This window comes from Nuphar pumila, chromosome 7, assembly GCF_984573655.1.
Source record: "Nuphar pumila chromosome 7, dmNupPumi1.hap1.1, whole genome shotgun sequence".
NCBI lineage: Eukaryota > Viridiplantae > Streptophyta > Magnoliopsida > Nymphaeales > Nymphaeaceae > Nuphar > Nuphar pumila.
Genome location: NC_143255.1, coordinates 30941395 through 30966075, shown reverse-complemented (window position 1 = coordinate 30966075; position 24681 = coordinate 30941395). Strand labels below are relative to the sequence as shown.

Genomic DNA, 24681 nt, shown 5'->3' with positions numbered 1-24681 from the left:
AACCCAATAAAAAAAGAGCTGAAACCCAACCCATTGAACCCATTAATGAATGGGCCAAATTGTTTCCGGCATGAATCACACCCTAAACCTGATAAGCCAAGCTCCAAATGGGCCTGGGCCTGGGCCTGGGCCGGGCTTGTCCTCTATGCCCATTCCTACATTTACTAATATTATTTTAATACTTTAAATTTTCAAATATTTTCAATAATATATTGTTAAAAATGCATTTTAAACAGTAAATATAAAAATTATTTTTTCAAACTTGCATATCAAAGTACCGTGGTGGTTACCCATGTGGTTAGTGGGATCCTATGTCAAGCTGAAGGCTTAGGATAGAATCATGCTGGCGCATGAAAGTTGTCGTTGTTTTATAACGGTTGGGTCACATAAGGCTGGGTCAGGCGGGGCCATGCCTATTATATAATATATTATATATAAAATATAATATATTATATATATTATATTATATATAATAATATATATAATGTATATAATATATATACTGAGCCGGGGCTGCAGGCTGGCCTGTGTCGGCCCACGGCCCGGCCCGGGATAAAAGCCCGGCCCAAACCCAGCATGTGGTGGGCTGGGCCCAATGGCCACCCATAGTCAAGCTTAACTGGGCTTCTTGTTTTATGTCAAATGGAATCAAACCATGTCTCGCCAAAAACTAATTGGAAATGGCATGTTCCATTTGTACTGCTCATCCAATATGCAGCCTTGCGAGCAAAGTTCAAGCTAAGGCAAACCATTGTGGCCTTCACTATGTACGTTTTGTAAATGACTAGGCTCTTGAGCAAAAGGAGCGTTTGGCATATCAACAGCCTCGAACCATGTCATAAAGATACTTCAACTTACACCCATAGTGTCCTCTCTTATATTATTCCCAATTAAAAATTCAACAAAAAAGGACGTGTCCCGTGTCCTTTGGGGCATGCCAATGTCACGTAGGTCTAGAAGAAAGGCATCATATAATAATACAGCATGCATGCATCTAGGGATGGCAGTGGACCCAGAAAAAGGCAGGGGCGGGGGCGGGGGCAGGGGCAAGGGCGGTGGACAAGGTCTCCACCCCTGCCCCGTCTCAAAAACTGAACCTCCATCCCAGCCTCCATCCCCGCACGGGTATGGATTTTAGCCTCCATCCCTGTTTCATGTCCTTCATCCCCGGTCCAAACGAGGCGAGGCGGGGCCCCATTTTCCCTCTGTCTATTGTCATCCCTTAGAAGGATTGGGGACAGGGCGGGGCAAGGCGGGGATCGGGAGAAGGATTTTAACCTTCATCCCCGCCTCTATCCCCGTTTCATGCCCTTCATCCCCGGTCCAAACAGGGCAAGGCGGAGCCCCATTTTCCCCTGGGTCTACTGCCATCCCTACACGCTTCATGTAAATTTAAGAAAATTCCACTAATCTTTTAGTATTGCCTTAAGAGAAACAAGTATTTAACCTTATGAATCGCTATGCATGCAGATGTGGATTCAATTAATGATCTAAAACAAGTCCCACATTAAATCAGATAGATTGTTGTATGCCAAGCAAGAGATAGCATTTGCTACCCTATTGGGTAAGGAACCCCTAGTTAGAACTCATAGGGGGCAAGGGCGGATCTAGGGGAAAATTTCATTATTTTATTATAAATTTTTATATTGCACCCCTTTATATTTTAGTCATATATTTTAATTTATTATAAAATTTTGTTGCCCCTCTTTAAGCAAAATCCTGGATATATTTTAGTTTTATTATAAAAAATCCGTTGCCCCTCTTTAAGCAAAACCCTGAATATATTTTAGTTTTATATTTTATTTTATTCTAAAATTTTGTTACCCCCTTTAAGAAAGTTTTGAAATTTTGTATTATTTGATTATAAAAATTTATATTGCCCTCATTTATATTTTTTTTATTATAAAATTTTGTTGCCCCCTTTAAGCAAAATCCTAGATATATTTTAGTTTTATATTTTATTTTATTATAAATTTTTTTAACCCCCCTTTAAGCAACATTCTAGATCCGCCACTGCAGAGGGGTGGGGGGGTGTCGTTTTGACCAAATCTTATCTCATGATGTGTTCAAAATGATCAAAATAATAGGAATTGACACCCTGTTTTGGCGTAAAAACATGTGTTGTTCAGGTTTGAAATTTTGGTACAATGTAGGCCGCTTATTTTAACCTTCATAAGATCTGATGTATACATCAGAAAAATATGATCCAAATCTCAGTTTCTACTGAACTTAATATAAAAATCACATCTAGAGACAAAAAAAACTGAACAAATAAAAATATTATATTTTTTTTACTAAAGGGTTCCTTGCCCTCGAGAGTAGCAAACAATACCCTGCCAAGAAATTCTACTTGTAAGGGCCTAGTTTTATGGCCGATGAATGATATAGCTGGATGGTTAGGTCACATTATTATATCCGAGGGATCTTATTGTTCGAACCCTCCCATTAAAAAAAAAAAAGATTATTATGCTCTTTATCGTTAATCAAATTCGTGGCATAGCTGGTGTGGCATCAAGTAAATTTTTTTTCCCTAAAAAAGTAGAGAAATATGATATTTTCATAATTCTTTAGAGAATTCACGGCAACTTTAGATTGTGTACACCCATCCAATCTGGATTGTCAGAGATGAACTGATGTATATAGTGAGATTTATTTAAGTACGGCAGAAAATGATGATTTGTAATGCAAAAACTTTGATAAAAATAATAATATTTTAGACAGCACCACATTCATATCATTTAAAAGCATCGTAATTGTTGGAAGAATTTGTGGAAAATGATAATCCTACCTTCACATACGTTTAATTTTATTTCCTATTTCTCATGTTCTCATCATTCTCAAATCTTTGGTTCTTGCAAACATTCTATTTCCATAAAAAACTGAGAAATAGAAAAAAATTTAAAAGCTCTCAATAAAAGCATTTTAAATTTGTCATTTTTAAGTATTTGTTGCTAAATACATGATAAAACAATGATTTGCATTTAAAAATACAAAAAAAGACAAAAAAAAAGAGTTACAAAATTTTGGCAAGTGACATACAATTTGTTTTAATTGTAATTGAAACAAAAACAAAAGAACCCACACACCATACTTGAAAAATATTGGCTACACTTTAGAGTACAATATAGCAAAATCTCATAGGTGTGATTTCTTTTTTGTTTGAAAGAAAAAATAGGTGCCCCAACGGGGAGGGGGCCTCAGCTTGTGTGGCAGGAGCAGTTAGTGCACGTCACCTTGCGTAGGGACGTTGCAAGTTCAAATCCCTATGGTATATCACCTTGCGTAGGGACATTGCAAGTTCAAATCCCTATGGTATATGGTTGTATATCTGGTAGGGGTTTGCCTAACCCCAGCTTTCTCTCTCTCTCTCTCTCTCTCTCTATATATATATATATATATATATAGGTGTGATCTTCTTTTGGCCAATTTGATCCCACGAATGTGTTCTAACATGTTCCATTTATTAGAGAATGCAATTTGGATTGAATGGTTTTGACGTAAAAAATGTTTTTTCTTAATGGTAAAAGTTTGGAGCATTGTAAACTATTGGATTTCGTAGCCTTGGTTGGACAATCTAAATCACGTTTTTGATTAAACAAACCACATATGACGTATCTATAGGGCCTGATTTACCAAAAAAAAAAAAAAACCAAGAAAAAAATGTGAAAGAAAGGGCAGTTTCTATGGTGTGGTGAATTCAAGGTAGTCTCTCTCTCTCTCTCTCTCTCTCTCTCTCTCTCTCTCTATATATATATATATATATATATATATATATATATATAGCCAGTTGGCCTCTTTGAGATTTTAGGCCACCGATTAGGGCGTCAAATGCAAAAATGTAATGCTTATATTTCACATGGCACATGCTGAGGGTTTTCAATGAAAAAAAAAAACTGGAGAAATAGATCAAGCAAAATTGAATCCATCCTAGAGCATCCTTAAAACACTGTTTCTTTATAAATATTTTGTTGATATTTATACGGAAAAACCACAGAGACCTATCCCCACTGACTATAACTTAAACTACTCTCAAGATCATAGCAGCGTAAAACTCTATGAGCTTACCCCTTGACTCATGAGATTTGAACCTCGGCCACCTGACTAGGTCTCATGCCACTATGCCAAACCCCTTTGAGGCCTATGTAATTGTGCACATTTAAAAACTTTCTCAAAATAAAAACTATTTTTTTTCTCCGTAGGCATTGCGTAAAACAATAATTCCTTTTTTTTTTTTTTTTGGTTTTCAAGGTGTCATTAAAGAGCATGCGTGTTTTAAACCCACTTTGCTAAAACGTTAATAAGCAACTTTAAATAAGTTAATAATAGATTAATAAAAGAAGGGTACATAAGACATAAAAGGAAAAGTAAAGCAGAAATAAGTAAAAGAGCTCGCCGAGGGGACTTCCAGGGTATTTCCCAATTCCCACGCTTCCCAACTACGTACCCCAAAATCTCACGAAAATAAGAATCCTCCCTTCTCCCGTCTCTCTCCTTTTCCCCTAAACTAAATTTCGGGGTCCTCCCGTCCCCCCCTCCCTGTCTCTGTTTCCTGCGCGAGAGCGCGAGAGAGAAAAAAGAAAAAGAGAGAGCGAGAGAGCTCTCTCGCCGTCGATTCCCATCTCAGAATTCGGATCCAAAAGGATCTCCTGGTCTCCATGACAATGATGACGCCTCCTCCTCCCTTGGATGTAAGCGTTTTCATGTCCCCCATCTACTGCGTCGTGTCTCGAATCCTTTCCCTTATTCGTTTCTAGTTCGGCTTCACCGATTCTGCCCTTTCCCCCCCCGGGAAGATTTCGCCTTTCGCGCACAATTGTCCGGTTACTGTCCGCGATTCCGATCGCGAGGGCGCGCTTTCTGCGAGTTTCTAGGGTTTTGATTCTGTTATCGGCCGGATCTGAGCTTCTCCTCTGGTTTCTGCAGCAGGAGGACGAGGAGATGCTCGTCCCTCATTCCGATTTCAATGACGGACCGCAGTCGATGGAAGGTATGCCGAACCGCGGACTCTTATAAATCCTTTTTTTTTGTTCGTTATGCGCTTGTGATTTGTGAGTTTATTGTTTGTTTAATTTGTCCATCTGTTTTGATTCTGCTGGTGGTGTATTGCTTGGGGGTTTATTTGGGGTTTTGGCTTGCTTCGTCGGCCTTCCTTAGTTGCGGCGCAAGGGGAAACGATCAGCACCGCAGAGAACCAGCAGGTCGAGGAGCCGCCCTCGACGCGGTTCACTTTGACGATCGAGAACTTCTCGAGGTTGAATGTCAAGAAGTATTACTCCGATGTGTTCATCGTCGGTGGCTACAAATGGTGGGCATGCCTAACTTTGTGTTTTTTTTTTTTGCGCTTATTTGATTCGGATCATTTGATCGTGCTGGAAGTCTTTGGGGACAGTAAGCATTGCCTTCTGATCGGTGTGAGATTTCATTCTATTTCAGGAGGATTTTGATATTTCCAAAGGGGAACAACGTAGACCATTTGTCTATGTATTTGGATGTGGCGGATTCGGCTACTCTGCCTTATGGGTGGAGTCGGTACGCACAGTTTAGCTTGGCTGTGGTCAATCAAATCCATAGCAAGTACAGCATAAGGAAAGGTATGCAATTGTACCTTGCATTCCCTTTCTTCATATTGCTGCTGAGTTGGTTTGTCGAATAGTTGTCCATTTTCTCTCTGTGCACTTGTATGAGATCGTCCCATAACATTATGTTTGCTCATCACCCATATTGGGTGCATCATGAATTTGTTCGAATAGCTAGTGAGGATTGGGGTTTTGCTTGCTAAATGTCGCTTCAGGCCCCATTTTTTGTTCGATCGTGTCATTTTTTATAAGATGCCTCGTAATCAATGGGTATATTTTGCATGCATGTTTCAACTTATTTTGCATCTTCTCCAAATTGATGTTAGGCAACATGGTTATGAAGGTTATGCATTAGCTAGTTAATATGCATGGATCCGATGACACACTTTATGAAGATCATATCATAACTTTTATGTGTTTTTTCCATCTTATTCTGTGGTTTGATCAGATACACAGCATCAGTTCAATGCACGGGAGGGTGATTGGGGTTTTACTTCCTTCATGCCCCTCAGTGACCTATATGACCCGGGGAAAGGGTTTCTTTTAAACGACACATGTGTTGTTGAGGCCGAGGTTGCTGTTCGTAAAGTGGTTGATTATTGGACATATGACTCGAAGAAGGAAACAGGATATGTTGGTCTTAAGAACCAAGGGGCGACATGTTACATGAACTCCCTTCTTCAAACATTGTATCATATACCTTATTTTAGAAAGGTTAGAATCGGCTGGGAACACTATTGTTTGGTAGTAGTTTTATTGTCATGACACTGCCAGTACGATGCTCTGTTTTCTAGTTTGATAGAAAAGTTCTATGTGTGGTGCTCTCGTGGTTCTTTTTGGAGACTGTTAAGCAGCTAAGATGTGATATGAGAATATCTCTCTGTCTTTCTTTTTTCTTTTAGGCAGTGTATCATATGCCGACAACCGAGAATGATATGCCTTCAGGCAGTATTCCTCTGGCTTTGCAAAGCTTGTTTTATAAGCTCCAGTATAGTGATAACAGTGTTGCCACAAAAGAGCTGACAAAATCTTTCGGGTGGGACACTTATGATTCTTTCATGCAGCACGATGTTCAAGAGCTTAACAGAGTTCTTTGTGAAAAGCTGGAAGACAAGATGAAGGTATGATGGCTGGTGCAATGGAAGTTTCAGAATGATTGCTCAGGGCCTAATTTTAACTCATTGCATTTATTTGGTATTAAATGGTTTAGGGCACTGTTGTTGAGGGCACCATACAACAGTTATTTGAAGGGCACCACATGAACTACATAGAGTGCATCAATGTTGACTACAAGTCAACAAGGAAGGAGTCATTCTATGGTATTTCACTTATCTCTGAGTGTGCATTATCAGGCCTTTCTTTTTCCCTGCAGGATTTTATATAAGCACTGTTAAATGTTTGACCAATTCTGCATGCTTTTCAGACCTACAACTTGATGTCAAAGGATGTAGAGATGTTTATGCTTCATTTGACAAGTATGTGGAAGTGGAGCGCCTTGAAGGTGATAATAAGTATCACGCAGAGCAATATGGCCTACAGGTGGCAGCCAGTCTTAGTTACATATCTATTTCGTTGCCTTTTGCATGATTTTTTCCTTTGACGTGATATGGCTATATATCACACTAAATAATGTTTTTGCATTGTATTTTTTCAGGATGCAAAGAAAGGGGTCCTTTTTATCGACTTTCCCCCTGTTTTGCAGCTTCAGCTGAAACGATTTGAATATGATTTTATGCGAGATACAATGGTTAAGGTAACCGTTTATCATGTATCCTCTCCAATTTTTATTCAATGGCTCAAATCTGTCAAATGTTAACTTTGGGGTGTTAGACCCTTGATGGTGGTTCCCCATGTTTTTCAGACTCTTCCCCTTTTTTCTTGAATCATTGCATGATATTTTACTCAATATCTAAAATGATGTTCTTGGAGGCACTGAATATCAGAATCTTTCTAGCATCATGATGGTTTTGCTGCTTCTCATTAAGCAAGATATACTCAAGGACACTTATTTAGGATTTTCAGGGGTGGGAGTCTTTATCCTCTGAATTGCCTAACTCTCTTCTATCTCTCTTTTTTTTTTAAATTTCTTTTTCTCTTTTTCTTAGGGCACTTGTTTGGGAATGTCAAGAGCAGGAGTCTTTGTCCTCTGAAGTGCCTTAGCCTTTTCTTTGAAGTTTGAAGGTTTCTTAGAAGATTTACCACGAGCCTTAGCGAGATTTGATTATAACGAAAGATATCCCATATCATGATGCATATTCTCTTGCTTTGCCTTTGAACTATGAGTGATTATTTTCAGATTTGTACAAGGGGATCCTTTCATCATGAGCCTCCTGTAATCCTGAAAGAATGAGGCTTTTGGTTGGTGTGGGTTTTGAAGAACTGTATATGATATTCCCATTTTTAATAATTGTAATTCCATTCCTAACTGTGTATTAGTGACAGAATTCAAGAATTACTGAACTAGATACAGGTACCAATCATGCAATAGGGCTTGATCTGGAAGTATGCTTGGCACAAGCACACTAACAGTGCAAAAAGACTACCGATCAATACATAATCTAATTGCATGAAATGTATAGATATGGTCTCAATAACTTATCTATTTGAAGTACAAAAAATTGCATGTAAAATACATGATTGCATGCCGTGTAAACCTCCAGCTACCATGAGTGGGATTAGGAGTCTGGTTTTGAAACTTTTGATACTCACATTTGCCTGTCTTTTCATGATCCTTATGTTCACAAATATGATTCCACAGCAAGTTTGGGTTCTTCATTCATTAATTATTGATCTTTATTTTTCTGAATGCTAATATTGGAGTTCTTGATTCATGAATTTTCTATCTTTATTTTTTTCAAACCCTTTGTATGATAAAAGTTTTCAGAACTGTTTTTGTTTTAATATTGGAAATTCTTTTGGTGCACAACATGCTCTGGCTCCGTTGGAGGGGTTAGCAACTTCTTAACTTGGTAGTGGAGCAGGCACTGCTTCCTTTATGGGCAGATGGTTAATGCATGACTAGAAATTGTATGATCATGGACTGGTGAGTCTCTAGATTTACAATAATGGTATAATATTCTTATTGACACATGATTTTGTTTGCAGTGAGAGGGCTTATTCCTTTTATTTTTTTCCTCATTGATGAAAAAGCGGATTTTTGAAAAAGCGGATTTTTGAAAAAGCTGGTGCTTATTTATTAACTGTTCTAGGTTATTGTATTATATAAGAATCACATCTTTACTTGGTTTTCAATTAGTTAGCATCTGATTTTCAACTGCCAACTGCTCCTTCTTTTCATGCTGGAAAGTTTCTAAGAGAAATCCAACCTCTTGTCTGGTTTTACAGATAAATGATCGGTATGAATTCCCACTGCAGTTGGACCTTGATAGGGAGGATGGTAAATATCTTTCGCCTGATGCGGATAGGAGTGTTCGGAACCTTTACACGCTTCACAGGTACTTTATTGTTTTATTAAAGTGGTGCTATTGTGCATTTCATATCGTTGGAGAGAGTTTTAAAGCTATTCATTAATGGTTATTGCTTGTTGATTTTTCTTCCTTAAATGGTGTTTACTTTCTTGAAGATATGTTATCTTGCTTAGTTGGTATTTTCACTTCTTTTTTTAGTAGTAGAAATGTGCAGTCTAACACATCCATTGTCTGCTAGTCCCATCAGAATGTTATCACACTGGATTATTAAATAACTTGTCCAAGCTCTCTATGAAGTAGCTCGATGGAGATCTATGGTAACCCAGTTAATGGATGTGGAAAGTGAGAAAAGTTATTCTGTGACTACCCTGTTTTTTCATCCTATGGTCGATATTCCTGAATCCTGGGATAATCCACCTTGTTCTCGAGATATTTTTTTATGTTATTTTCTGATTTTGTTTCCTTTGAAACCTGTGCTATAATGTGAATTTCTAGGAAAACTGTCTGAATGAGTGAAAATTTGTCATGTAACAAAGGTAAAGCAGGTGTATCCTGTTGCTCTTTCTTTTTTATTTTGGTGGGCACATAAATAACTTATTGTAAATGGATCTGCATCAAGGTTTGGATTGAAAGGATGAAACATCCTAGTTTAGAGATGCACATGCAGTAGCATTCTTCTGCATGTGAAGCATCATACTCCCAAAATGTCTTGCAGTTCATCACACACAGACACAGTGTGGGTATGTGTGTGTGTATTTGATGATTGCAGAATTTGATTAATATGGTAGCTTTTGTATTTTAAACAGCTTTAAGTGTTTTATTTGTTGTAATGTGATTCTTTTGTTAAGGTTGGCAACTTGGCACTAGAATAATTTGAAAGTTAGGTGTATAAGAGTAATATTATAGAGACAATAAGGCTGTGTGAGAAAAACACTTGTGGGAACAATTATGTTATGGTTGAGCAAGAAAGCTATAGGATTTAGGGAGTTTCTGTGAATGCAACTTTGGCTTGCCATTTTCTGTGGGAACAGAGCTGAAAATAATAATCCAATACCAAGGGAAACTGGCAGATAGTCGTTCCAGATGTCATTCATGTCTTTTTTTCTGTTCTTTGTCACATAACATGGTCCAGAAAAAGCATGTTTAATGTCATATGCTATATAATTTTTGCTTGCTCAGTGGATTGCTTAGATGGCCAAAGTTTTGTCACTTGCTGCAAGTGAATGTTACTTTTGCTATATTGCTTATTTGTGGACCTAAAGGGTGTGCTACAGAGGTCCAGGTGGATACCCTTGCAATATTGTTTTTCTTTGGAAATGAGTTTGCTACTGCCTTTGAGTTAAGCTGCTGAACATCATGCTGTCTCATGTCTAGGTGAAAATTAATGTACTTTTCAGAACCATCATCATCATTTCCAAAACTCCTTGATTTTGTACATGGGAAAAAACCGGTTTTTTGATTTTTAGGAAATTCCGTAGTTATCACCAGTGAACTTTTCTCGTTCTGTTTTGTTCCCTTGTCAACATATGGTTTCTTTAGCTGTCTCTTTTAAAGGTCAGAAATAAAAAGAGTGCATACACCATATCCTCAAGCATACTTCCAGTTTATAAATCTTGGATGGATTGCATCAGTCAATCCATGTGTTCCTTATGTTCTATTTTAATTTCTATTGACTACTGATTTTGTACGTATCTATTCTGTTGCAGTGTTCTAGTTCATAGTGGTGGGGTGCATGGAGGACATTATTATGCTTTTATTAGGCCAACCCTCTCTGATCAGTGGTATGTTATATATTTATCATTGCTACAGTGTGTCATTTTTTTCCCGTGGTTGTTTCATGCTACTATTAGCTGGTGTTGCAGTTGACTTCCTTCACCTTTATAATAACAATGACATTTTAACTGGTAACTTGGCTGTCTGGGGAACAGTCTGAAAAATAAATATCTTGATTCAAGGTTTATGCGTTCTTTGTTTCTGTTTTTGTGTGGGAGTAGCCGGTGTTGTTTTTATGCTATGCCTGGCTATATGCTTAAATTACAGCAACTGTTGATTGCTACTTTATTATCGGTAAATGTGTTCTCTTTTACATTTTGAAATTCCTATGTTGTTTCTAGGCTATGTAACCAATATGGGTTGTGATATTGTTTTTTATTTTTATTATTTAGAGTGCCTTCTGAAACTTCCTTTTATGCAAAACTTTTAACTTCTTTAATGATTCTCTTGGAAAATGGAGTTCCAGAGTGCATCTTTTTACAGGTCTTAGGCCTTCATGAAACTTTGTGATACTCACTCTTAGATATATAATTGATCATTTAGTCCATTAATATTTTTGGATAGTTCATTTTCTTCAAGAGCCCAATTGCTAACAAAATTGGGCTGTTCAGGTTTAAATTTGATGATGAAAGGGTAACAAAAGAAGACACAAAGAGAGCATTGGAGGAGCAGTATGGTGGTGAGGAGGAGGTGAGGTTACATAAAAAGGACAACAAATTTTCACATGATTCTGTGTTCATTCCTTTTTCTGGTTAAATTATTTTCTTCAACGTTTGTTTTCTGGCTTACTTTTGCAGTTACCACAGACAAATCCTGGATTTAATAATACACCATTCAAATTTACAAAATATTCAAATGCGTACATGCTTGTTTATATTCGGGAAAGTGACAAGGAGAAAATAATTTGTAATGTTGATGAAAAGGATATTGCGGAGCATCTAAGGGTAAAGCTGAGTCACAAGTCATATGATTCAGGTTTGTATTGATTCATGGTTATGAATGACAGAATTGTAACTTGAGGAGGTGGAACCTAATGCGCAGATTAGGTTGAAGAAGGAACAAGAAGAGAAGGAACATAAGAAGAAGGAGAAAGCAGAAGCACACTTGTATACTATAATAAAGGTTCTAACCTTCGGAAGTTATCTCTTTTGATTTCACAGTAGACATCTTTTTTAATGACGAGGAACCCTTGCCGAAGCTAAGGAAAACTCTGGGTTGGGCCCCACGACCACCTTGCCTTCTGTGGGCCACCTTTGAAAGCTACGGACACACCCGTGTGCCAGTGGGTTTGATCTGGGGTCTTCAAATATTAGACACCTCTTTTCATTTTTCTTTTTCTGAATTGGTCATTGCACTTAAGGTTGCTCGGAGTGAGGATCTTGCAGAACAGATTGGCAAGGACGTATATTTTGATCTGGTGGACCATGACAAAGTTCAAAGTTTTCGTATTCAGAAGCAACTGCCTTTTAGCCTTTTTAAGGTGCACTTTCATGGGTTGTTATTTAGAATATTCTTTTGCTAAAAATCTACTTGTGGCGAAAATTCTATAATGAAAGTTAGCTTTTAATTTTGGCGTGGGATTCAATGTTCTTTTGTCATTCTTTCTTGTCGTCCATTGGTTCAGCTGTCTTTGGTGTTTGCTCTTGTGCTACGTTGATGCCTTGTCCTTGCTGTGCTTATTTGTCATCACATCATCTCATGTCTGGGTTATTTTCTGGCTATTAGAGCTGTTACACTGCTTTGGTGTGGATAACTTCCACTTGCAAAAGCTATTTATGCTGACTGCTTTAATTTCTTTGTGTATTTTTCTCATAATTTCACTTCTCACTTGCATTACCTTGACGTGCTACTAATTTTGAATTCAAATTAGCAAAAATGTGGAAACATGTAAGTGTACTTTTGATAATGGGAAGATATAGATAAGATACTGTGCTGGTGTCTGTAGTAACTCTATAAACAAGTTTATAACAGGCCCACCTGTTCAATAGGTGCAAACTCTGCATGAAAATGGCTTGGAGCATTCATTGGATGAAGATTTGTCTTCATGAAATTATTTATGAGATAATGCCAATTTTGCTTTTGTTCATGCAATCGTTCTTCGTTGTCTAATGAAGTATCAGCCATTCTTCCGAGAAGTGCACAGAAAACTTGTCTGCATAAAAATGTTGAAACTTAATTTATTTTGCACTAAGTTGATGCATTTTTTTGTTGATCCATTCTTTAGTGTCCCATCACTTTATCAACTCTTGAGTGTTATGCAACAAAATTTGTACTGCCATGGTATGATTATCAGAGGAAAATTTTGTTTATGCATGAAATTGAATCTGTTATTGCCTGTTAGAACTTGTTAATGTACTTTGGCCTATTTCTTTCTCTCACATCATGTATCTGCTAGGGCTTTATAGTTTTGGTCGGAGTTGGTTTCTGACAAGCATAGATCATTGGATCTTGCTAACCTTTCAAGTTAATTTCTTTAATATAAAACTCATGCACTGCTGGTATAAAGCAGAAAAAAGAATGTTGAATACAGACAATGCCTTAATGATTATGTTCTATTCTTGGAACTCTAATCCTCAGTCTTCCTATAATCCTGTTTCTTCTGAGTAATGAAGTCTGTTGGTGGAGGTACTTTTGTTGAGATTAGGGATTCTTAAAGGGCACATCGTAGGATATGGGTATGAGTGCACCATACTGATACAAAATTATTACAAATCTTAGTTGTCAAAAGCGCAAGGCGGTGAGCCCCTAAAAAGACTAGGCGGGGCCTAAGTGGTACCTCAAATAAAAAATAAAAAAACACAAAATACGTAAACAAATTGCTAAAATTAATAACATGACATGTCATTGAACACAAGAAAGCAATTGTATTAAATAAACAGACCATACAATTAATAATGTGAATGAACAATATACAAAAAATAAAATCATGTATGCAAACAAATAAACAACAATAGACATAAAATAAATAATAGACAAATAAGAAAAAATGAACAATTGAATAAACAAACCATGCAACTGATAACCTGCTGAAAAAAATTAAGAAGAAATGAACAATTGAATAACCAAACAATACAACTAATAATGCGAATAAACAATATACAAAAAATAAAATCATGTATACAAAAAAATTAACAACAATAGACATAATATAAGCAATAGACAAATAAGAAGAAGAAATGAACAATTGAATAAACAAATCATACAACTGATAACCTAGGCAACTACATAATTTAAACACAATTAAAGCCTTAGCAATATTAAGTTCACATCCAAGTCATAAAGAACCCCAATAAGTTTACAATAACAACAAGAATTTAATCTTTAGATGATGAACTTGAAAGTCCATCATCATCATCTTTTTCATCGATATATTGCTCTTCTTCTTCAATTTTTATAGAGCTAGCTTCTTCCTCTTCTTCTTCCACCCTCACCACTTTTTTTTTTGTTAGACCTTTTCTTTCTTAGGTCTTTAGTAACGCAAGTTCTTTCCCCCGCCCTATGCCTGAACACTCTAGATGCCTTATCAACAAGATCCCATATAAGTAAAGTGTCATCTTCGAAGACTGCTTCATCTTCACTTGGCCACAAATCCTTGTCATTGACTTCTCTTAAGACGACGGGGTTGAGATTTTCTTTGCTCATTCGCTCCTCATACCTCTTCAATCTCCTATTATATTTCTTAAAAACCAAATCGTTCAACTTCTTGTGCAAAAGTTGGTTTCTTTTCTTGGTATGAATCTACAAAAATATATATAAAGTTAAACTATACAAATTGATAAATATTTCAAAAGTACTCTAATTAGGTTCGCAACTAGATGCACTGCATGTGAGACCTAAGACTCGAACAACAAAGGTCTGGAGCCGGGGCCAACCAATGGCAAAAAAAATCCATTAATCCACTAAAAAAATTGAATTAGATATAATTAAAGTATATAAGTTATAAAAATAATGTAAAGCGAGTTATATAAAATTTAATTATTTTACCTGACTTTTGCACTTTCCTCTTCTTTTTTGCTAACTCCATCCCGAAAGGCCCACTAGCATCTCTATATCTTGTGAATTGGTCTACTAGTAAATCTTGATTTGCTTCGCTTCGCTTAAAAAAAGACGATTGATGCAATTATATAAGCCATTCTTTATCTCTTCATTAGACTTGATATTTTTATACTCATAGTCTATGTCACAGGGATTCGGCTAGCAGGGTGCCGCACCCGCGTTGATGCGACTCGACGCGGGTGCGGTCAACTCGATCCTGGGTGCGTTGACCGCACCCAGGGTCATTTCGGTCCATTTTTTTGGATTTTTTTAAAAAAATTTTCCCTACTAAATGGGCTGCAGAATTAAAAAAAAATCTGCTGACAGCTGCTTGTTGCGGCTGCTCTTGTTTTATAAAGGGGCACTTGTGTCCACAACATCTGACGAGCTTTGTTGGCATCCCATGCTATTCCTGCCTCCAAACAATTAATTCGCAACGTTGGAAAACATACTGTTAACTTGGAAATGATGATCCATCTTCCTCAAAAATTAAAACCAAAATTCAAGAGCCTTTTGAAGTCTTTATCCTTCAAGGCTTCAACGATCCAGATCCTTCTTCGTCAAGGATTTTCTCTCTCCATAATAAATGATAATGGTGGTGGTAGCCTTGGTGGCTATTAGTATTCACTTTTCTCCTGACGAGATGGGTGCTCTAGCCGTAGCCTTGTGTAGACCTCTCTTTTCCACATGTCAAATCCAATAAATTTCTTTTAGCTGTCATCTGTGTGCAACTGTATATAAAATGAAATTTGAAGAGCCCTAGGCAGCGGCATGGCAGTGGCGGTGGAGCCGTAGGCCTCGTGAAGATTCTCCAACAAACCACATCAAATCTTTGCTAATATTTTTTTTCGTGAAGACCAGGGAGTTTCAGACATGATTGAATCATGACAGTCAACAGAACGCAGCATGCTGGGTCAATCGGATTGCCAATCCTTTCAGTTCATCAATTTTGTCCCGTTGCGCCAAGGTACACAACAAGCAGAACGTGGGTAACAAATCTTCAAACAAACACCAACAAAAAAAAACTGGACCCCCGACCCGCGCCGGGGGAACCTACGGTATATATATATTTACATTTTTGCCCCTGCCGCACCCCTGCACCCGGGTTTTTTGGAAGTGCCGAATCCCCGCACCCACACCCATGTGACATAGCTCATAGTATATGACTAGATTTAAATATTAGCCTGTCACATGCAAAGGTTTGTGTAATTGATTGTTTCATCTTTTATCAATTATTTTTTAAACTGGGTCATATATTTGTTCATCATCGTGCAAATTTACCTATTAAGTAAAATAATTGAAAATAATCATTATAAAAGAAAGTTAAAATTTAAAATAAAATTTACAATTAGTAGAATACAAAAAAAAAAAACTTATACCTTGATTTGTTCCTTTGCACGGTCCATTTTCTTGTCCATTTTCTTGTAGATGTAATCCATAGCAGGCTTTTCATTGCTATCAACCAATCGAAGTACGTCAATCAAAGGGGCCATTGTTTTAAGAGCACGACTCACTTCCTTCCAAAATTTTGAACTTAAAATCATGCTTTCACATTTCTTGCCAATTGATGTTTTTGAGAAACTACTTTTTTGCAATTGTATATGCTTTCTAGAGTAAAAAATATCTCGTCAGTGCAGGCATGTATGTCCCCTCACTGTATGTGCTCTCATCATTATATGAATACCACCAATTGCTTTGCTTTTCCAAAAATGTTCTTCAACTCTTTCAATTCTTTTATATCTTCATCTACAAAATAAATGTTCTCTTATCCATCAACAATTTGTTTTATATTTTTGTTAGAAACTCTCCTGTTTGTTTTATATTTTTGTTCCTTTACCTTTCTCGACATGTATAATTAGAGAAGTGGATACCCTTTGGTCATAACAATGAAAATAAAGAAAAAAGGTTGGGGATTGATTGACTAAGATGATTGCACATGACTTACATTTAAAGAGGAAGCCTGGATGTAAGTTTCTGACTGATCTATTTTGTGTCTGATGCGTAATGATCTCTTTTTGTTTTACAATCTTATTCTGAAAATATTTCATTAGAATTGTTGCTGATTCAACTGGTATTGCTGGAAACAGTTATGCTGTTCCTTGATGTCTCAACAGTTTGACAGGCGTTAACCAATTAATGCATAACATATTATCGCTATTAATTACCCCAACTCAAAATTTGGTTCAGGTTTGTGCACGTGTGGACAATTTCAAAGAGTATATACTCTTTTGGTTAACAAAAACAAGTGTTATTTCATTAGTTTTCTTATTCTTACTGTCATGTGCTGCTCAAGTTTCCTATTTTAAATTAAAGTAGCGTTTGGCTCATCCTGGTTATTTTGTAGGCAACTATGTAACATAAACACACCATTTGAGGTGCCGTACCTGTGTCGACACGGCAAGACATGGGTACTGGTACCAGACTCAGTGCGGGTACACCTTGGGTCAGGTCCCGCACTGATCCAGGTCAGGTCCAACCCAGACCCGACCCAAACTTTTTTGTAGTGTTTTTATGGCTCTGCCCTCACCACGATAACCCCCCCCCCCCCCCCCACACACACACACACACACACAGACAGAGAGAGAGAGAGAGAGGCCTACCTGACTTCTTCGCCTTCCTCTTCTTTCTTTTGTCGGTGAGCTGGAGAGAGAGAAAGAAAAGAACACCTTTTATTTTATAAAAAAAAACATCAAACTGCCCCCCTCTAAAAAAAATTCATTCACACCTCAATCTCCCCAAAATATCATCCACACCCACAATCTCCTCAAAAAAAAAAAAAAAAAAATATATATATATATATATATATATATATATATATATATATATATATATATATAATCGTACCCAACGAACCCGCACCCATACCCATGTGACATAGGTAAGCAAGGATGCTCTTGCGTTTGGGAGTTACTAAGGTTGACTGTTTTTTATGTCTGTCTAGTGAACCATGCTAGGAGATAGGACTAGTTATTGTTTTTCACAAAGCTGGAACTCTTCCTTTTTTCTGTATACACTGCAAGGAAATTAGGGGGAAGCAAGAAAAAATAAAAATCAATATTAAAATAAAATATACAAAAAACAAGAGGGAAGCAAGGGGGGAACTGTTAAGATATTGTATCTTATATATATATATGGTTCTATCATATATTTGTTTATGCATTATTTGTAAATGTAATAGGTAATGCCCTTATAGGGGTATTTTGCTAATTCCTCCCTTGCAATAGGATCTGCCCATTAGGGGCAGAACTGTCTTCATACTTTTTCTATTTTCTTTATTTTTTCCTTTTCTGTTTTTTGTTGTCTTTTATAGGTATTGTCAAGGGCATTATTGCCTTTGACAATATGATCGTTGGGGCCTCCCACCAGTTAGAATCTGTGTATATATATGGGGGCATGTTGCCTCTTGTATTGTATGCATTTTCTACTCATTTTATGAAAGGAAGATTATAATTTTTTATATTGTTGGTTTGACCCAAAGTTATAGGAAGTTTCTTAGATAGGTGGGAAGCTCGCTTTCCAGAAACTCGCTTCAGAAGCGCGATACTCTTCGCTTCTGAAACTTGATGAGAACCTTGATTCCCCTACGCTTCTCCTATGCTTTCCACATGCTTCATCTATTCTTCTTATATTTCTCTTTCAACTTTTCATGTTTTTTATGTGTTTTCTCACTCACTTCTATGTGCTTTCTCTAAATTGGTAGTCATCATTTTTAGATTTTGTTAAAAATTTAATTATTATGAAATTAATTAAAGTCGCTTATTTTAGTTTTTATTTATGTTTCATTTTGATTCCCATTCAATATATATATATATATATATATATATATATTATTCCTTGCTTCTTGGCTATGTCACAGGGATTCAACCAACCAGGTGCCGCACCCGCATCGATGCGACACGGGTGCACGTGCGGTCAACCCGACCCTGGGTGAGGTCAACCCGACCCTGGGTGCGGTCAATGCACCCAGGGTCATTTTGATCCATTTTTTGAATTTTAAAAAAAAATATGCCCGATAAAATGGGCTGCGGAGGGGATTAGGGCAATTTTTGCCCTAATCCTCCCTTCGTCTCCTCTCCGACTCCCTATGCTCTCCGCCGACCGCTTCGCCGCCGTCGACTGCTCCTGGTATGCCCCCGACTCCCTCTGCTCTCCTCCTCTCCTCTCCGTCTTCCCTCTCTCCCTCTTAGAACATCGGGGTCTCCGTGCGCACTTGTGCTTTTTTGGGTCTCTGTGTTTGCTTTCCCTTTGCTGCAACAGAATCGTGTCCCTACTCGGTGCTAATGGCTCAACTGCAAGGTTCCTTGTGCACCTTGCCAGAGGGCTTGGACATGCGGTTTGGCGGGCCACACTATAACGTTCTGTCGTTGTTGGTTCCCTTGCCGCTATGTGGGTTTTTGAATGTTCGGTTGTGTTGGCTCAGGTGGGGAGTCGAAACAACTCTCCTTCCTGCACTGATATTTTCAATGTCGGAATCTTGCCAGTAGTCATATGCTTGTCTCAAAGATTAAGCCATGCATGTGTAAGTATTAACTAATTCAGACTGTGAAACTGCGAATGGCTCATTAAAACATTTTTTTAACTAATAACTGCTAAAACTTAAAAATTATATATATATATACGCGCACGCGCACCCATGTGACATAGCTTCCCGACTTCTCGATTCTCCTTCTCGAATCATTTTCTGCTTCCGCTTTCTAGTCTAGCAACCTTGGTTTGACCCTTTGTGGTCTTTTGTGTTTGAACCCACATTTGGGTTGTGTGATCATCTTGTCTCTTGTATTAACCCTATTGGGTTGTGCTTTGTGAGATTGATCTCATTTCGTTACATGGTATCAGAGCTTTGGTGAATCAACTCTTGAAGACTCTTTGCTTGTGAATCGTGGAACTCTTGAAAGTTATTTGAATCATCTCCCTCTTCCGCTCTCCTTTTTTCTCTTTCTCTCTTATGGCCTCACCATGGAAGATAGAGAAATTGGTGTTACCATTCTTGTGAAACTAAATTACTCAAATTATGTGATGTGGGCATTAATTGTCAATCATTAAAATTGAATCAAAGGTTTATGGGGTTTAGTAGATGAAATCGAGAAGGATCACAAACTCACTTACCAAAATCGACAATGGAAAGGAAGTGCCTCTCCAAGGAGACGACATACACAAAGCTTTTGCCGAACACGAGAAGAAATGAAATGAATGGTTGATGGGTCATTCCAAGATTATGACATGGCTTATCAATAGTGTTTCTAGCTTAGCTAAATTTGATTTTGCATGCGATGCATGGAAATACCTCCCAGACATGTATTTGAAATATATTGCTCATGTAATCTTCAATATACGGTTAAGACTATTACCCAAGGAGACATGGGCATAAGAGAATATTACAATGTTCTATCATATGTAACACATGCTCTTCTAACAGGGCACCACACCCACGTCGCACCCGCACCCGCGGGTGCAACACTTTGACACAACTTCCTTTGGGTTAGGTAAAGTTAACCATATTGAGGTCCATTTCTATCCAAAAGTAGTTTCAGTTAACCCTAATTAAGTTCATTTTTATCTAATATTATATATATAAATACATAAATGCACACACATACACGTAGGGTTAACTTAAATTGTTAAAAATTATATATATATATATATATATATATATATATATATATATATATATATATATATATATATATATATATATATATATATCCTCTCCGCACCTCAGCATCCAAGTTTTTTTAAAGTGCTGCATCGCTGCACCTGTACCCGCACCCACACCATGTGACATAGGTTATATCTCTCTTTTGGGATGAGTTGACTCTCTTAGAGCCTAAATGGCATTGTCCTTTGGACATAGAACTCCATAAAGAAAAATTAATTCAGAACACTTGAGTTCGAGGAAACTAAGTCCACACTTTTGCATGTAGGGGGTATTCCTTCCATAGTAGAAACATTAGAGGAATTGACTATGGAAGAAAATACGTTAAAGAAGAAATCCACTTGAAGACTCGGTTCCAACTATGTCAAGACCCGTGAAACACAAATGAGTATGACTACAAGTATGATTCTAAGTATGATTCCAAGAAGAAGATCATTTGACATTATTGCAATGAGCCGGGTCACATCAAACCTTTTTGCCCAAAGAGGAGAAGAGAAGATAGAAGAAAAAAAAGAGTTGCTTCCGTATGTCCATCTTTTGAGAAGAGTAATATAGATGAATGCTCCAAAATCGTTGGCTCGATATCTCTATCATAACTCATGAATGCTCTTCAACCACTACTAAAAATCAAGCCTCCTCTCTTTGATGCGACTGTGTCCACATGCATTGACCCTGGTAAGACTTCTTGGATCCTTGATTTTGGTGCATTCTTTCATGACTCTAAATGAGTTGATATTATTCGAATGTCATTAATTCAAATGATTCTTATGTTTATACTGTCGATGAAACTTTTTTAAAAATAAAAAAATTTGGTATCTTGAAAAAAGTCAAACTTTTTATATTCCAAATGTTAAAATTGCACAAAAACAAAATTTAAATCTCCTATTCGTTTATCAAATTGCCGACCATGGGTATACAATTATTTTTTCGCCTAGTGATTGCTTGGTGCAGAATCTCCAGTTCGGGAAGCCGATTGGTCAAGGCCATAGAAGTGAAGACCTTTATTTCATCTACAAACTTGAATTGTCAAAACATTTTTTTGTAATTTTGTGGAAAAGGACATTAAAAATTGTCATAGGAGATTGCAACATCCTATAGTATGTCAAAGGTACATTTGTTTCCATTTCTTGCAAATTATAATGAGAAAGACTTGGTTTGTAAAGAATGCATTCTTGGAAAAATGAAATCATTACCTTTTGGGGCTAGTAATTTTGTGCCCAAAGGAGGAGTATCATACAACAACAACAACAACAACTACGCCTTCATCCCAAAACAATTGGGGTCAGCGATATGAACCAAAAAAGAAATTCATTTTGGGTCTTCCACATGAATCCTTTTCCTCCAATCATTTCTATCCAACGCCATGTCCTCGGTGAGGTTCAAAGCATTCATATCCTTTCCTATCATCTCCATCCAAGTCTTCCTAGGCCTACCCCGACCTCTTTTAACTAATATATTTTCCCATTTCTCCAACCTTCTAACTGGAGCATCATTAGGCCTTCGCCGAATATGTCCAAACCATCGTAAACGATTCTCTCGCATCTTATTTTCAATGGGTGCAACACCTACCTTCTTACGTATCTCTTCGTTCCGAATCTTATCTTTTATTGTATTTCCGCACATCCATCTAAGCATCCGCATCTCAGCTACACTCATTTTTTGAATATGATGTCTCTTGGCAGCCCAACATTCCGTACCATATAGTAAAGCGGGTCTAATAGTCGTCCTATAAAACTTTCCCTTCAACCGCAATGGCATTCTACGATCGCACAGCACTCCAGTAGCACTTTTCCATTTCATCCACCCAACCTTTATCCTATGATTTACATCTCCATCAATTTCTCCATACTTTTGAATGATGGATCCCAAATATTTGAAATAATCATTCACCGGTATATCTTGCTCACCAAGCTTCACTACACTCCCATCACTACTCCGTTGCTTACTAAACCGACATTCCATATATTCAGTCTTACTCTTACTCAACTTAAAACCTCTAGCTTCCAATGTCTGTCTCCATAATTCTAACTTAGCATTAACCCCAACTCTAGACTCATCAATCAAAACAATATCATCAGCAAACAACATACACCACGGTACATTTTCTTGAATTGATCTCGTAAGCTCATCCATCACAATCGTAAATAGGAAAGGGCTTAAAGCAGATCCTTGGTTGTCACCCCTCCACAAGTGCGGACATTGGTTACTACTCCTTCATACATATCTTTAATTATACTAATGTACTTGAGAGAAACACTTTTCTTCATCAAAGGAGGAGTATCATATTATGTTATTTTTGTAGATGATTATAGTAGGCATACATGAATATATTTCCTTATATTTAAATCCGAAGTTTTTGATTACTTTAAAAAGTTTCATAGCTATGTTAAAAATAAATTTAAGACCAACATTAAAATCTTTAGATCAGATTTCAGAGGAGAATTTTTGTATTATTCATCAAAAGTATTGTCCATATACCCCTCAAAAAATGGCCTAACCGAAAGAAAACATAGGCATATTGTTGAAACTGCTAAGACTCTCCTATTATCAAAAAATATTCTTAAAAGTTTTTGGGCTGAAGCCACTCTTACGACGATTTATTTAATTAATAGAATGCCTTCAAACACTCTTGAAAATATTTCTCCTATTGAAAAGTTGTTTAAAATCCATCCGGATTATAAAAAGATTTAGAGTTTTTGGTTGTAAATGCTTTGTTCTTACTAATAAAAATGACAAACTTTTTGATAAAGCTATTCCTTGTGTGTTTTTGGGGTATGCCAAAAATTTAAAAGGGTATAGGTGTTATGATGTTAAAAGAAATAAGCTTTACGTGAAAATGAAAATGGATTTGATAAGGTTGAAACCCGTGTTGTGAAAAGCGTCGAGGCGTAGCGAGGCGCTCCACCAAAATCTGAGGCGAGGCGTAAGCCTCAAGGCGTAAAGCGTAAGCCTCAAAGTTTTTTTTAAACTTAAAAAAACTATAAAAAAATATCTAAAATTATAAATAAATAAAAAAATCTTTATTGATGAAGCAACAACCAACAAGAAATAAAAAATCTCAAATAAATACTGAAAAAATATGAGATTAACATGTAAAAATAACATTAATGCAACAACTTGATCTATGTAAGTTTCTAAGAAATAAAACATGAGCATTCATTAAATAAAAAATTAACATTAACAACGAAATGCATATTAGCATTAACAATATCATGTCATAATTAGAAAATGCATTTTAGCATTAACAACCAAATGTTAATATATATATATATATATATATATATATATATATATATATATATATATATATATATATATAGGGTTGCGAATGCATGTAATTACATGACTTGATTTTGCCACTAAAAGGGTTTAACGCCACATTCTAGAAGAGATTATTGCTCCTACAAAATTGAATACATTGAACAAGTTGACACTGATATTAATTTTTTGTGAAACGAAGCAACTAATCTCAATGACTTCATTAACGTGGTTGCTTTGAGTGTCTATTAGACAACAAATTGGTGAACTTGCTACTAAGGTTGTCAATGGATTGGGTATGACCCGATCTTGACACATATTGGATCTTATAGGGCCCTTGCAGTAAGGGGGGTCCGGGGGCTCCCCCTTAGAAGATATTTTTTTTGGCTTATGTTTGAGACCCGGTGTCTTATGGATCAAACCCGATTTGTTTAGGTTTAGGGCTGTCGCCCTTGCCTTGTATAAATTCTTTCTTTTCTTTCTCTCTTGTATCTGTCGAGAAATACCAATAAAGTTTTTTCCTCAGAGCGATTGTGGTTTATTACTCCCTCACGGATTTGAGGAGAGGGTTTTCCACGTAAATCTATGTGTTCTTGTTGTGTTTTGTTTCCTTCGGTTGTTTCTTGCTCACAGTTTTCGTAACACCAACCCATTGACACCCCTACCTGGTACCTGTGCATTTATCATGCCCTTTTTTTATATTTACACATAGAAACCACCCCTAGGATTAGAGACCTAGCCGTGTTGGCTTTGTCGGACGTACTTACGGTCAGCGGGCTTGAACAGGATAGTAAATGCCTTTTTACTAGCAGCTTAGTTAAAACTGCATAAAAAAAACCCCTAATTTTTGGTCAAATGAGGGCTTTGACCTTCATTTGACTAAAAACATCAAGGCGTGTATGCCTCGGCTTGAGGCGCGCCTCGCCTCGAGGCATGCGCCTCAAGGCGTATGAGGCGC

The 24681-nt window shown here is 37.0% G+C and overlaps 1 protein-coding gene across 3 annotated transcripts in view; it reads left to right on the top strand.

Moving 5' to 3' along the window:
• The first annotated feature begins 4361 nt into the window (after nucleotides 1-4361).
• Nucleotides 4362-24681, top strand: part of LOC149831752 (ubiquitin C-terminal hydrolase 12-like) — a 30243-nt gene continuing 9923 nt past the window's right edge. For 2 of the 3 annotated variants that reach the window (XM_090014106.1, XM_090014105.1), the window contains exons 1-15: nucleotides 4362-4688; nucleotides 4924-4987; nucleotides 5155-5305; nucleotides 5434-5591; nucleotides 6025-6290; nucleotides 6479-6697; nucleotides 6787-6895; nucleotides 7000-7115; nucleotides 7231-7329; nucleotides 8922-9031; nucleotides 10711-10785; nucleotides 11389-11467; nucleotides 11575-11721; nucleotides 11819-11899; nucleotides 12138-12257. In XM_090014106.1, coding sequence (XP_089870232.1) covers nucleotides 4656-4688; nucleotides 4924-4987; nucleotides 5155-5305; nucleotides 5434-5591; nucleotides 6025-6290; nucleotides 6479-6697; nucleotides 6787-6895; nucleotides 7000-7115; nucleotides 7231-7329; nucleotides 8922-9031; nucleotides 10711-10785; nucleotides 11389-11467; nucleotides 11575-11721; nucleotides 11819-11899; nucleotides 12138-12257 — 1827 coding nt within the window. In that variant the 5' untranslated portion in view covers nucleotides 4362-4655. The remainder of the gene's footprint in view (nucleotides 4689-4923; nucleotides 4988-5154; nucleotides 5306-5433; nucleotides 5592-6024; nucleotides 6291-6478; nucleotides 6698-6786; nucleotides 6896-6999; nucleotides 7116-7230; nucleotides 7330-8921; nucleotides 9032-10710; nucleotides 10786-11388; nucleotides 11468-11574; nucleotides 11722-11818; nucleotides 11900-12137; nucleotides 12258-24681) is intronic. The other variant, XM_090014104.1, reaches the window with a different exon arrangement.